The sequence below is a fragment of the Paramormyrops kingsleyae genome, chromosome 1 (genome assembly GCF_048594095.1).
Source record: "Paramormyrops kingsleyae isolate MSU_618 chromosome 1, PKINGS_0.4, whole genome shotgun sequence".
In the NCBI taxonomy this organism is placed as follows: Eukaryota; Metazoa; Chordata; class Actinopteri; order Osteoglossiformes; family Mormyridae; genus Paramormyrops; species Paramormyrops kingsleyae.
In genome coordinates this window covers 5,574,024-5,588,139 of record NC_132797.1, presented here as the reverse complement: position 1 = coordinate 5,588,139, position 14,116 = coordinate 5,574,024, and the positions used below count along the sequence as shown (strand labels likewise).

General features: G+C 41.6%; 1 protein-coding gene across 1 annotated transcript; it reads left to right on the top strand.

Moving 5' to 3' along the window:
• Window positions 1-3,111: 3,111 nt before the first annotated feature.
• On the top strand, window positions 3,112-6,395 carry LOC140578744 (uncharacterized). Its single transcript, XM_072700608.1, has 2 exons — window positions 3,112-5,251; window positions 5,351-6,395. The coding sequence occupies exons 1-2, from the start codon at window positions 4,479-4,481 to the stop codon at window positions 5,814-5,816; spliced, it is 1,239 nt and encodes a 412-aa protein (XP_072556709.1). The 5' UTR covers window positions 3,112-4,478; the 3' UTR covers window positions 5,817-6,395.
• Window positions 6,396-14,116: the final 7,721 nt, after the last annotated feature.

Sequence of the window (14,116 nt, the reverse complement as noted above, 5' to 3'; positions counted from 1 at the left end):
TTATATTTTGAGTGACGGCTGTTGAGCCTTGAATTGATTATAGAGATTACCTCTGTTCTATTGCGAGGTGTATGTTTAACCCAGTATGTCCAATAAGAAAGAAATAATAATAATAATAATAATTAGGACAAACAGGTATGGAAAATGGATGGATAATAATAGCCTAATAGATCATTTTCTTCTTGCATGAAAAAACAATAAAATTCTTCTAGTATCTGACCACGTAACCAGTCGTATCGCACACATAGACTAGTGGGATGCAGGTGCAGAGCCACAAAAGTTTATTCACAACAATAAAAGAAAAATATGGAAAAAACAGTCCCTGAACGCTTCAAACCAAAATAAAGGGAAGAGGAGAAGCGAACATGCAGGACGGAATGCGGCTTAGCTGGGGCGGCACCACAATGGCCACTTGCAGTACGGGTCTCTGCGGGCCGCAGTAGTGGGCATCTCGAAGCTTGCCGAAAGGTTTTGGGGCGTGTCAAAAGGTTAGGGGGTGTCTGGAAAGGTTAGTGGGTGTTTGGAAAGGTTTTGGGGCATGTCGAAAGGTTAGGGGGTGTGTCGAAAGGATTAGGGGCGTGTCAAAAAGTTAGGGGGTGCGTCAAATGGTTTTGAGACATGTCAAATGGTTAGTGGGCGTGTCAAAAGGTTAGTGGGTGTGTCAAAGGGTTTTGGGGCATGTCAGCAGGAAGAGAATATGGCAAAACTGAATGGAACCATGCACGCAGTTTTCATTTGCTCTTTCTGGAAGTATGGCAGTAAGTATAAAGAAGCGTAGGAAATGGTCTTGCACTTTATGAACAAATATGAATCAAAGAACCTCTGGTCACAAACGTTTCCGAAAATGTACAAATCGGGTTACGATCAAAAAGTTTGCCAAAATTTTGCCTCTGTTCACGACCACACGCTCTAGTGGTGAACAAAAACACTGGTGGCCAGTTTCCCTTCCAGCTAGTACACACCAATGACTTCCCATTCTCTGTTTCGCATTTTCTTTTGTTTGTGTATACATGGCCTAACAAAGGCGATGCACGTGTTCAGTCTCTCCCTGTACATCGTTCTCCTTCATCGTTAATTGACTATTACACTGTGCATTCAATGGTGTAATTAACTGTTTTTGCGCTTAAAAATCTTTAAAAAATATATTCACACAGTTTGTACGGTCTGGAACGGATTAATCGTATTTACATACAATCTTATGGGGAAATTACGTTCCGGTCGCGACCAAATTGGGTCGCGTCCAGACTTTTGGAACAAATTATGGTCGTGACCAGAGGTTCTACTGTATGTTAATCATAGTCATTGCCTGACATATTTTCCCAGGTAAATATCTGGTCTCTTTCTGAAATGACATTTTATGACATTTTTTGAGACACACCGAAAACTAAAACTAAACTAGATTTCAAATGAAGATAAACAATAATATAAAAACTATCGACATAAAAACATCCATGGTGTTTCAGTATAAACACATTTTATTTTAGCCTGTAGCCGTACAGGAGTTACTGACTAGTACTCCAGAGCGAGAGTGCAGGTGTGACACCAATAAAGGAGTTCAGCATGGAGAAAAAATACATTTCCATTTATATTACCCATTGTAGGCGGTTTAATCAACTATCTCTCAGAGCAGCATTAGGACTGTGGTACATTTACAGCCCACCAAGAGCGAGGAAACCTAAAATATGTGCATGGACCCGGGAGCTAAAACCTGATACGATTCACTGATTTTATATCCAGATTAATGTTGTAAGTATCCTTGTATAAAACTGTTAATTTTCTTGACTAATATTATGACAAAAATTATTTGGTCAACTACATATCCTGGAGTTTTTCTAAAAAAAACAAGAAAAATCAGATGATTGAAATATGACTGAAACTAAATTACTTTTTCATCAAAAGAATAAAATGAAACCTAAATCAAAATATGCTGTCAAAATTAACACTAGTATGAACACCCCTATTCGATTATCAGATATTTAGATTTCTAAATATTTTAAACGACCAATTGGGGGACAAATTAAATGAGGCAGGATATTTTACAGGCAAGGATAAATGTGACATTAAATGTGTTTAGCTTTTTAGTTATTTCTAATATCACTTAGACTGTGGCTGGGGGGGTGAAGGACTTCATAAATACAAATCAGATATCATTTTGGAAAATTCAGGCTTTTTAATGAAATAAGTGCTCTCCCCTAAGGGCACAGGGATTATGGGATTGTTTTTTTTTTATTTCAGCAGTACGAGTCCACATACTCGTACAGATCCAGCCGCTTAAAATTTCCCCACTTTCCATGACAGGTCCTTGACAGGACCTTGACTGGCTCTTGGCTGGTCCTTGACTGTAATGAGATCCCCCACGATGATGTAATGAAAAAGGGGGCCGGCATGATCCACCCCTCAACTCTCTGTGTGTAAAGTACTTGCAATGATCTATCCATCCACCAGGGAGAGCAGTAATCTGAAGTGACTTACCTGAAATCAGGTAAGATACCTGAATCAGGTATTGTAACTACACTGCAAAAAATGAAAATCTAAGCAAGTACAATTTTCCTATATTTAAACAAAATTCCAATTTCATTAATAAACTTACTACACTGCAATAAATGGCCTGTGAAATTTAGAAATAGTTTCTGTTGTGAGGCAAAGATGGCCTAAAACTGTCAAAATGTGTTTTTAGTCAGTTTATTGATGAAATTAGAATTTTATTTTACTTCCCTCTTTGGAGATGAGGCGGTCCCAAGATATGTCCAATACAATAATTACAGGTCTAAACAAAGTATTAAGACTGATATTGTCAAGCAATGAGAGGTATATGAAAATTAATCAGATTTGAAGCCCATTAAGCTTGTTTGGCACAAGATGAAAGATTTCATCCGCAAGGAGGCCAAGCCAGGTACAAAGCAGCAGCATGTCCAAGAGTTATTTTGGGAGAAGAGAGTGACCGAAGATGTTTGTGACAGACTAATTACAGGTCTAAACAAAGTAATAAGGTTTACTGTGGAGAATAAAGGTGTGTTCTTTCTTTCTGTCTGGCTAACAGCCGGATAGGCTGCTGGTGGCTGCGCATCCACTGGGGGGGGGGGGGGGGGGGGGGTGATGTGTGAATGTGTCATTAACTTCTCTGCTTGGCCACAATGAAACAATGAGACAGATGAGACAGATGTTTGAAGCGGTCAAGGTGAGGTTATTTTTTTAACATAAGAAACACTGCTTTCAGATCATAAGAACATAAGAACTATACAAACGAGAGGAGGCCATTCGGCCCATCAAGCTCGCTTAGGGAGAACTTAACTAATAGCTCAGAGTTGTTAAAATCTTATCTAGCTCTGATTTAAAGGAACTCAAGGATTCAGCTTGCACTATGTTATCAGGAAGACTATTCCATATTCTGACTATCAAGCCAGTCGGTTAAATAAACACTACTAAACAGTCATTACACACTACCAGTCAAAATTGTTGTTGGCATGTAAATTAGAAACCAGAAGACTATAGTGGAAAAAAAGTATGATCGTCTACCAAAAACATTTATACACTGTATAGTCATGACTGACATGCTGAGGCTGGGTTTGAACCAGTGATCCAGGGAACACAAGCACACAGGCTTAGCCCACTGAGCCACACAGGGACCCTGGAAGTGCATGAAAGTTCACCATAGCAAATACCCTGAGCAAGGAACTGCCCACAAGCACAAGAAAAGTGGTGGGGCTGGGGGCTGGGGGGTCAACTGAATGTGTGAAAGTCATTAACATCTCTTTTGACTGGTAGTATGTGTGTGTTTGTGTGTGGGTTTGCATAGATCACATTTGAGGACCAAATTGCCCCCAAAGTGTAGTAAAACCTGAAATTTTCCTACTTTTGGGGACATTTTTTGAGGTCCCTATTTGGATAAACACTTTTAAAGCCTCTGGTCACAAATTTTTCTGAACACATACAAATCGAATTTCAATGAAAAAGTTGGCCAAAATTTCACATCTGTTCACGACTATACGCTCGGGTGGTGAACAAAAGCACTGGCAAAGTCTTGCATTTCTGAAAAGTTTCAATACGCAGAAAAAGGCTAGTCACATTAGAGCGCTATTTCGTGAAGTCTGGTCCACCATCTAAACGGCTAAACACACCAGAAGCCCCTGAAATAGAAGAAATCACAAGACAGAAAACACTTTAACATCTCTCCATCACAGAGCCGGACTCGTCATCAAAACTGTAAGCTCCTCTAAACCCAGCTTATTGTACCTTGATACCTTGTACGTTGCTTTGGATAAGTCTGCTAAATGCTTTAAATGTAAATATAAATATTGTACAGTGTAAAGCCATGTAGCAGAAATGACTTGGGGTCAGTAATCCAGGAGACATGGAGGTGTACAGTAAATATCCATTGTCTTCCCAACATCAGTCACTGAATGGTATTAAAAAAGCACTGGAGAGTTCAAAGCATACAATTCTCACAGTCTATCAGCACCACCAACATTCAGATGTAAATGAGCTTCAGATGTAAATGCACGCTGGCCGACCAGATCACCCCCCCTGGAAAGAAAATATCCCTATTCCCTTTTATTGTCCTTGGTGATTTTAACAGAGTGAATCTACACCAGGAACTTCCTAAACACAGACAGCATATCGACTGCCCCACCAGGGACAACATCACACTGGACCACTGTTACACCATTTTAAAAGATGCCTATCGCTCTGTCCCCCGGGCAGCTTTAGGACATTCTGATCACTGTATGGTCCATCTTATTCCAATTTACAGGCAACAGCTTAAACGTGCCAAGCCTGTAGTCAAAACTGTGAAGAAGTGGACCAATGCAGCAAAGCAGGAACTGCAAGACTGTTTTGACTGCACTAATTGGACTGTCTTTGAAGCTGCATCTGATAATCTGGATGAGCTGACAGACACTGTGACATCATACATCAGTTTTTGTGAAGATGTGTGTGTCCCGACCAAGACCTTCTGCACATACAACAACAATAAACCATGGTTCACTCCCAAACTGCAACATCTTCACCAGGCCAAGGAGGATGCCTACAGAAGTGGTGACAGGGCCCTGTACAGGCAGGCCAGGAACACGCTGACCAGGGAGATCAAAGTGGCAAAAAGAAGCTACTCTGAGAAGCTGAAAGAACGGTTCTCAGCCAATGACCCTGCATCAGTGTGGAGAGGCCTGCGAGATATCACCAGCAACAGACGACCCCTACCCCCCGCTGAAGCAAACAAAGACCTGGCAGACGAGCTGAACAACTTCTACTGCAGGTTTGAGATAAACAGATTCACACCCCCCATCCACCCCACTCCAGAGACAATAACCCTCATCACACCTCTCACCCCCCTATCCTCCCCCCTGGAACTCAGAATACACGAAGCGGAAGTGAGCCGGCTGTTCCAGAAACAGAAAACCAAGAAGGCCCCGGGACCAAACGGTGTATCCCCCTCCTGCCTCAAAACCTGTGCTGATCAGCTGGCTCCCATCTTCACCCGCATCTTCAATAGATTTCTGGAGTTGTGTGTAGTTCCCTCCTGCTTCAAACGCTCCACCATTATCACGGTCCCCAAAAAACCCACCATTACAGGACTGAATGACTACAGACCTGTCGCCTTGACGTCTGTGGTCATGAAATCCTTTGAACGCCTGGTTTTAGCCCATCTAAAGGACATTACAGGACACCAGCTGTACCCCCTGCAGTTTGCCTATCGGGCAAACAGGTCGGTGGATGATGCAGTGAATATGGGGCTGCATTATATCCTGCAACATCTGGACCGTCCAGGAACTTATGCCAGGATCCTGTTTGTGGACTTTAGTTCGGCTAAACGAGCATAGATTTTAACGAGCAGTTAAAATCATTTCAGATCCGTCACATCCTGGACACAATCTTCTCCAGCTACCCCCCTCTGGCAGACGCTACAGATCTGTTTACAAAAACTGTTTACACTATACCTCGCACCTTAAAATTGCACAGTGTTACTCACCTGTGTATATTTATAATTTTTCACATTTGTATTGTATGTGTGTTGTATTGTACTGTATTTGTACAGTATTTCTTGTATAGGGTATTTTGTTTTTAAAGTGTCACTTATTGTAGAGCTGGGTGATATGGCCTAAAAATAAAATCTCCGATTTCCGATTTCAATCGATTCTCCCCTCCCCTACACAAAATCAAACTACTTTATTTAGCTTTTTTTACTTTAGACCACACCTTTAGGGGCAGTGTGTGGCTCAGTGGGCTAAGCTGTGTGCTTGTAATCAGAAGGTCACTGGTTCAAGCCTAGCCTCAGCATGTCTGCAGCTCCTTGAGCAAGGCCCCAACAGGTGGCCTTCACAGACAACTTATTCTTCAAAGATCAAGTTGAGGGAGGCATAAACACAATTTCCCCACGGGGATCAATAAAGTGTCAGTTATTATTGTGAACACTTTTAGAAAGGTTTCTCTATAGCTTATTTTAAAACTGGCAACAACACAATACACCCTCAAACTTATAAATAAAAGTAATAAGTAATATTGTAATAATAATAGAAAAAAAACACATAATTTTATCATGTCAGCTTAGTATTAAGTAAATACTTTATGCCATTGGGTTTGACATATTATATTACAATTCCATATTAAAGAAGTAGCAACACCTTTCTTTGGGCATGTGCCATCTTTTCCCCTGTCATTGCCATGTTGTTAGTGAATCTGCTACAGTGTTAATTTACCCATGAGGAATGGTGCATCGCATTAGTTCCGCATTTGGCGCTTGTGTGTAAAAAAAGTAATAAAATCGATTTCATGAAAACACATCGTCCTGAACTGTAAATTCGAATTAATCAATTAAATTGATTTATCGCCCAGCTCTAACTTATTGTTTGTGTATGAGAGAGTATCAAACTGTGGGAAACTAATTCCTTGTGTGCCCCAGCACACTTGGCGAATAAAAGCTGATTCTGATTCTGATTCTGATTGCTGCAGCAGGTGAGGATCATGAACTCCCAATCACCTACAAATTCTTTAATCAATCAACAGTTACAGTATCAACAATCAATGGCTGGACAGTTGATACAGGGACAATGATCACAACACACGTCAGAACAGCCTTCCCAAAGCCAACAAACTGAACCCTATTGAAAATTTGTGGACTATGCTTAAAATAAAGCACTTTAAAACAAATCAATATACTGTAGGACCAAAGTGCTGTACAAAGGATAAATAAGAATAGACAATAAACAAACCAATAAAGCATATTAAAATAAAATAAAATAAGTAAATAAAATAAATTAAAAAGAAAAATGAGCTTTTTTAAGTCATAGCAAAGACCATTCAATCATTTAACCCTGTAAAAAGAAAAGTAAAGTTTTTGTAAAGACAGCGCCATCTAATGGTATCACCCTGCAAGTGAATGAATGGGCGGGTTTATAGTCAAATATAGGCCCACCCCTAGAAGAAGGGGGGCTCTAGCTTCCGGCTGGTATTTGGAAGGAACTTGGCTGGGATTTGGCTGCCAGCCAGACTGGAGGGGAAATTTTAAGTGGCTGGATCTGTATACTCGTATACTCGTATACTCCTAGTTATATCTTTGCTGTGTGTGTGTTTTCGACCCACTCAAGGAAAAACATATAGTTGTCCCCCCAGTAAATTCAGTAATGTAAACTGAGTGAAGATAAATAGACTCCATCCACCCATCTCCCTTAGTGCCTATCCATTGCAGGGTCCAGGGTTGCCCTGGAGTCTATCCCAACAAGTACAGGGAACAAGACCCAGCTAAGTGCTGTCACTGCTGCTGATATCTCTGGAGGAACGCTGTTCTTCCAGTGTTAACCTGTATATGTATGATACGACAATACAGCCCACTTGACTATACAAATGTCCTTAAAAAGTAATCCTCCATTGTACAATCTAAATAGAAATGATTGTTACATTTATTTAGCTATTTTCAAGACAGCCAACACACTTTACAGAACCAATGAGGAGCCACTTCAACCCCCACCACTGTATAGCCCCCACCTGGATGATGCAACAGTAGCCATTCTGCACCAGTACGCTCACCACACAGTAGCTAAGGTGGTGAAGGGGAATTCACCAGTTAGATATAGGAGATGATTAGGTGGCCAGATTTGATAGGGCCACAGTGGGCAATTTTAGCCAGAGCATCAGGGTGCCACCCCTACTCTTTCGAAAGGTGCCCAAGAATCTTTTATGACGTCAGAGAGTCAGGACCTCAGTTTTATGTCTCATCCAACGGACAGCACCATTTTTACAGCACAGTGTCCCTGTCACTGCATTGGGTTATTGGGATCCACACAGACCACAGGATGGGCTCCCCCTGCTGGCCACACCAACACCTCTTCTAGCAGAAACACAGCTTTCCTAGTTGGTCTCCAATTCAAGTACTGGCCAGACCTGCTTAGCTTCAGAGGGGTTATCCAGTCTGAACTGCAAACAGACGATCGACTTAATAATGTAAAGGAGAAAAACCACAAAGCAGGCCGGTCTTGGAGAAACAACTAAATGAGATGTTTTCCTAATCCTGATAACCCTGATCGGAAGAAGCAGTCAGTTCCCAAGTGGAGCCTTAAGGACCACACCCTCCAACACCACTAAGAAAGCTTCAGCATCATGAATAAGATGGGTGACTCTTGACAGACGTGTGTAAAGACTGACTCACGGCCGTCACTTTTGCTAATAAAGTATTCAGCGGCGAAAGGCAAAGGAAGCACTCAGAGAGGCGTGTCCCTGGTAAATCACTTCGCCGGCGGCATTTAAGTGCCTTTTAGCGGAAACACCACAGCGAACCTGTTTCGCAACGAACGACCTCAGTTCACCAGAGTATTATAGATATTTTTACCATCTTTCGCAATCAAATTTGACTCATGTTGTATATCACGCCCCTCCCAGGACTTAGCTGGGATTAAACTGTGCCATCATAGAATTGACAATAACAAGTTTAATGTCAGTAGCACTGCACAGCAATAACAACATACAGTAATGCAAGTGGTATTATTCATTGTCATTGTTACTATTGTATTTATTTGCACTACAGTACAAAGGCACTCTATAGATATGACAATAGAAATGGGGCCAAAAAAATCTTGATACAAAGGCAGAGGAAACAGGAACTCCTATAAGGAACTATAGGATGAAGAAGACAGTGCCCCCCCCCCCCCCCCCCCCCACCCCAACATTTCTCCTGGTCGTGGTAACTTAGCACAAGACAGAAATAAATGCTGTCAGAAACAAACTTCAGGATGAAAATTCTCCCCTCTCCAGCCCCCTGTGAGAGTGGGGTGTCTCTGTGAGTTCAGGCCGCACTCCCTTTGATGTCTGATTATATCGAGCACAAGGTACCTGACAGTGACAGACAAACGAGGGTCAAGGTTTTACAATTACTTATAAGCGCGCCATTGACGGAAACCCCAATAAAGTTCACCTAATGTCAAGACAAACATCACTAAGCATGCCGACAAGGGAGCCGGGCTTAGGAGGTTTTTACCTGTTTCACATTTCACTTCCATTTACCACAAGCGTTTACTGTTGGCTTAACCTGAGAAGAATCTAATATGAAGACATTAGCTGTCATGATGTTGCTGTAACACCATGTCATGTGACATGTATTGTAGGACATATACTTATGATCAGAAACACGAAGGATGTCGTGAGCATATTGGAACAGGCCGTGACATTCTAAGAGGATTAACAAACCAAAACCTAATGATGTGTACATTTTGTGAGTAGGAGTGAACTGAAAAATAAAATGCCAATTGACTAACCAGGAAATACACAACTCTACTTTTCCTTAAATTATTATTTTTCTCCTGCTGAAAAAACAAGGTCCCCTCTCGACCTTTGTCTAATGTTTTTCGGTGTCAATCAAGATGGAACAAAAATTTATCTTTAGCTTGAATTTTGCTGAAAAGCAGAATCTGTCATTCCATCCCTTCAAGAAAGAGCTGAAATGTGGGAACATCATGCTCCCCGGCATGGGAACCACGGTTGTCTTGAGTTCATGAGGTCGTGGTTCAACCTGGAGCTGCTGATTGTTACTTAAGGTCTTGAATTTTGGTTTGGTGCTCGTTATTGCCCTGAGAAGATGGTCGATGTTGCCGTTGTTCCTCAGGTCACGGATTTTTCCGGGGATGTCCTGCAGGCGCTTAAACCTGATCTCCACCTTTCTGGAGGCAGGTGGCACTTTCTGTAAAATCCTATTATTCCTTTTAGCAAAGATCAAACGCTTTGGGCTTAGTGTAGAGACAGCATCATCGCACACAATTACCCATCAGATGTGAGCTCCGGTTGAGATCAGAGGGTCTCCTGAACACATTTTGAGTATTAGAGGAAGTGGGAGGGGGTCCATTTGCCCAGGAAAATAAAAGTCCTGACAGCATTGACCACAGGCTGAGACTTTCTCCTTGGCATGAGCAGCCACACAGGGCTGCCGGCTGTAGTCACTTCATTATTGCTGCCTGCTCACCCCTTGCTGTGATAATTGGCAGTTTGTTTTCAGCCACTCCAAACGGTTTAATTTTCTTTAATGCATTTGTGACTTTCAGAAGTGTCAGGTTTACGTTCCTCTCTATAAAAGCTTTTTTAATATCTGAGGAAAATGTGAGGATTCATTATTAAGTCTTTGCATTCAGGCTAGAGTATTATTTACACACATACATATGTGCATGCTCGCTTTACTCAGCTCAATGTTTGATGTAGCACAGAGCCAAATTCTTCTCACTGGGAGGATGTCTAAGCAAATTCCAGATGCTGACGGAGTTCACATGGCGTGTGAAAATAGACTGCTTTTGGCATTGCATCGGGGGACGAATCTCCGCCTCGGTGCTAATTTTCGCAAGATGATTGAAAGGGCCGGGAGTTAGGCAGGTCAGACGCCAGCTTCTCCATGATTTCTGATTTGATAGCAGCAATGCAGGAACAATGGATGAATCCAGAGCAGGCTGTGCGAGGCAGTGAGAGGTCAGGTGATCAGACTGACCATTGAAGAACTCATGGACAATTGAACCAAAGCACCTTAGAACTTAAAGGCATTTAAAATCAATACCCAACTATCTTACACTTGCAAATTAAAAATGGCTTTTTATCTGTTCAGCGAATAATAACCAATTGACAGAAAAAACTCTACTAGCGCAATCAGATTTGTCATATGAAACCAAAAATGAGTTTTTAGATTATATTTCAGCCTCGCGTAAAACGTGTTTGGAGTTTTCTCTCGTTTTTCAGGTGGTTTTACGAGGGAATTAATTTGCCGACAACGGCACGATATTCTGTTTCAGATGCTCTAATTTTCTATCCTCTGAGTTGATCTGATTGTGTATTTTAGGATTCTTCTCAGCTGGGTTATTACATTGAACAAAAATATAAACGCAGCACTTTCAGTTTTGCTCTCATTTTGCATGAGCTGAACTCAAAGATCTGAAACATTTTCTAGATACACAAAAGACCCATTACTCTCAAATATTGTTCACAAATCTGTCTAAATCTGTGTTAGTGAGCACTTCTCCTCTGCCGAGAGTATCCATCCCACCTCACAGGTGTGGCATATCAGGGTGCTGATTGGACAGCATGTCTATTGCACAGGTGTGCCTTAGACTGCCCACAATAAAAGGCCACTCTGAAATGTGCAGTTTGATCACACAGCACAATGCCACAAATGTTGCAACATTTGAGGGAGCGCACAATTGGCACGCTACTCCTTTACGGTGAATGCACATTTGCTTAGCATTCTCTATGAAAAAAAAAGTAAAAACAATTTAGACTATTTAGAAAGGAAAAATGAGCATAATAAAATCTTTAAAAAGAAGCATAGTGTATCGTGTGTGAAGGAGATGGAAACCAGATTCTGTTTGTTTTTCATGCTAAAGCCTGTCTAGGAAAATCAAGTTATTCCGCTATTCTGAAACACGCCGTGCCATCCAATTAAATCCACACCTCCCTCAGGATTGTCTGGACAACATTACGCGAGATTCGGTCTATGTTCTGCCACATATAAAGATCATTTAGAAATACTTTCACTGCATGAAAATGTCCCATTCCACTTTTCCCAAAAGAAACAGATTGAAAGTTATTTGATGTCTTTGCACAGAATTTGCGTATCATCTAACTAAATAAATCCATGTTTACTATGCTCTCGTCGCATTTATTTAATGTCAGACTTCAAACAGTGCTGAGTGACAGATACAAAGTGTTAACACTCATCAGGGGCATATCTGGAAATTTTGGGACCCCTGTCAAATATTCACATGCACCCCCTCCGTCTAATTTTAAGTAGAATTTTACATATTCAAGAGCCCCTCTAAAGTGCTGCCCCCTCTGAATCTGCCGGTGTATCCGTGCCCCTGCTGTGCCCCTGGGTAGGGCCCCTGTAAAGTGCTGGGCCCCCTGAATCTGCCGGGGTATCCGTGCCCCTACTGCGCCCCTGGGTAGGGCCCCTGTAACGTGCTGGGCCCCCTGAATTTGCCAGGGTATCCATGCCCCTACTGCGCCCCTGGGTGGGGCCCCTGTAAAGTGCTGGGCCCCCTGAATCTGCCAGGGTATCCGTGCCCCTACTGTACCCCTGGGTAGGGCCCCTGTAAAGTCCTGGGCCCCCCGAATCTGCCAGGGTATCTGTGCCCCTACTGCGCCCCCGATACTCATGACACATGGTATCAGTGCAGGAAAGACAGATGGAAGTGAAGTCTTCTACAGTGGTATTTCATTTCAAACCACATAATTTTAAACTATAGCACTATAATGATCTATAGCGCTATAATGATCAGAGCAGTATTGCATGTAAAATATTATACACCGAAATTCTTTCATTTACCAAGGCATTAACTTATTTTCACAGCTATTGTTAACATGCATTCTAATGAAGAGCTAGTACGCAATGTTTTTGTCTCATTTTGGCTGCTGCAGTCAGACCCAGGTAATTATGATATTATGTAATGTTCCTTAATGTCAGTTAGTTTGAGTTAATCTTCCTTGAGGCGAAGGGCTGGTGAGATTGGCATTAGTCACAGATGGAGGAACTGCAAACCAAGTGATACACAGAGACTTTGTAATGAAAACGTCAGCAGGGATTAGCTTAATAAGCTCCATGGTCTGGCTTCCAGGGGAATTTTGGGCAGCATTTGTCACCTGAAACTGGCACTCATGTGAAGATGAGCGCGATGCTGTACTTCTTCTCCTGTCTGGATAGGTAATTAATGTTAACAGGGCAAAATCTGTCTCCAGTTAGTATAAAGCGTCTGTATAATATTGTTATTTTATAATCAGCAGCACTGACTGTGGAACTGGGTGTCTCCTGGGTGAGTCCTGGTGACTATTGGAGTTAAACAAAACAACAACAGTAGCCCCCTTCAGTAACCATGGTTTCTGTTATCCATGGTTCACCACTGTCAGAAAAAAAATTGTAACAATAAGTTTTTTCATTGTTCCTTCATCCTTTGAGGGGAATAAAAATCATGATTTTAATTGCTGTCATCCCTTGATACATGATATTTTTTTTCGTCGCTCTGTCTTGAGAATTAGGCTAAAACGTCAGAATTCCGTTAATTCGAGAGAGAGTACAGTACTGTACAGCACTGTATAATTATGTATAATGTACTTTATTATTACCATATTTCATGTTAGTAATGTCTTTCTGTGGTTAATTTACCGTATGTATGTGCACTACAATCACAATGTATCTGATGTGGTCCACAGATGCTTTTATACATGGCTTCCGCCCTAGGCGGTAGGTCTTGGAACATGTGACCCGTGGATACAGGGGAACTACTGTACCCACAGATTAATTAATGGAAACCTGAGATGGGTTGGAGTTACCTGCCAGGCATGGGGGTTAGGGCTCTGAATCCCCTTGATTCTGCATAGATGGGGTGGGTGGAATTTAATGGAAACCTATAAAACTTTATTAATAAACGCCTGAATTATAACTGTTTTTTTTTTCAAAATAAAAGCTGATATCCAAGTTTTTCAAAAGCAAACAGACCTCTGGCTCTTGATGCTCTGCTGTCCATGAACAGAAGTATCTCATTTTCTGTGCTGAGGAATGGATGTTTCGTACTTTGGCCAATTTACTAATTAAGCTGCAGTTTATAATTGTATCCTGTTGATTAATTAATTAAATGTGTAATTGGCATGAGTGCGAAGGCATGAG

Bases quoted from the DNA above. Each gene is read 5' to 3' on its own strand.
- LOC140578744 (XM_072700608.1), top strand. From the start codon at position 4,479: ATGAGCTTCAGATGTAAATGCACGCTGGCCGACCAGATCACCCCCCCT. The intron at 5,252-5,350 runs GTTTGAGATAAA...CCTGGAACTCAG, and splicing joins CTGAACAACTTCTACTGCAG to AATACACGAAGCGGAAGTGA.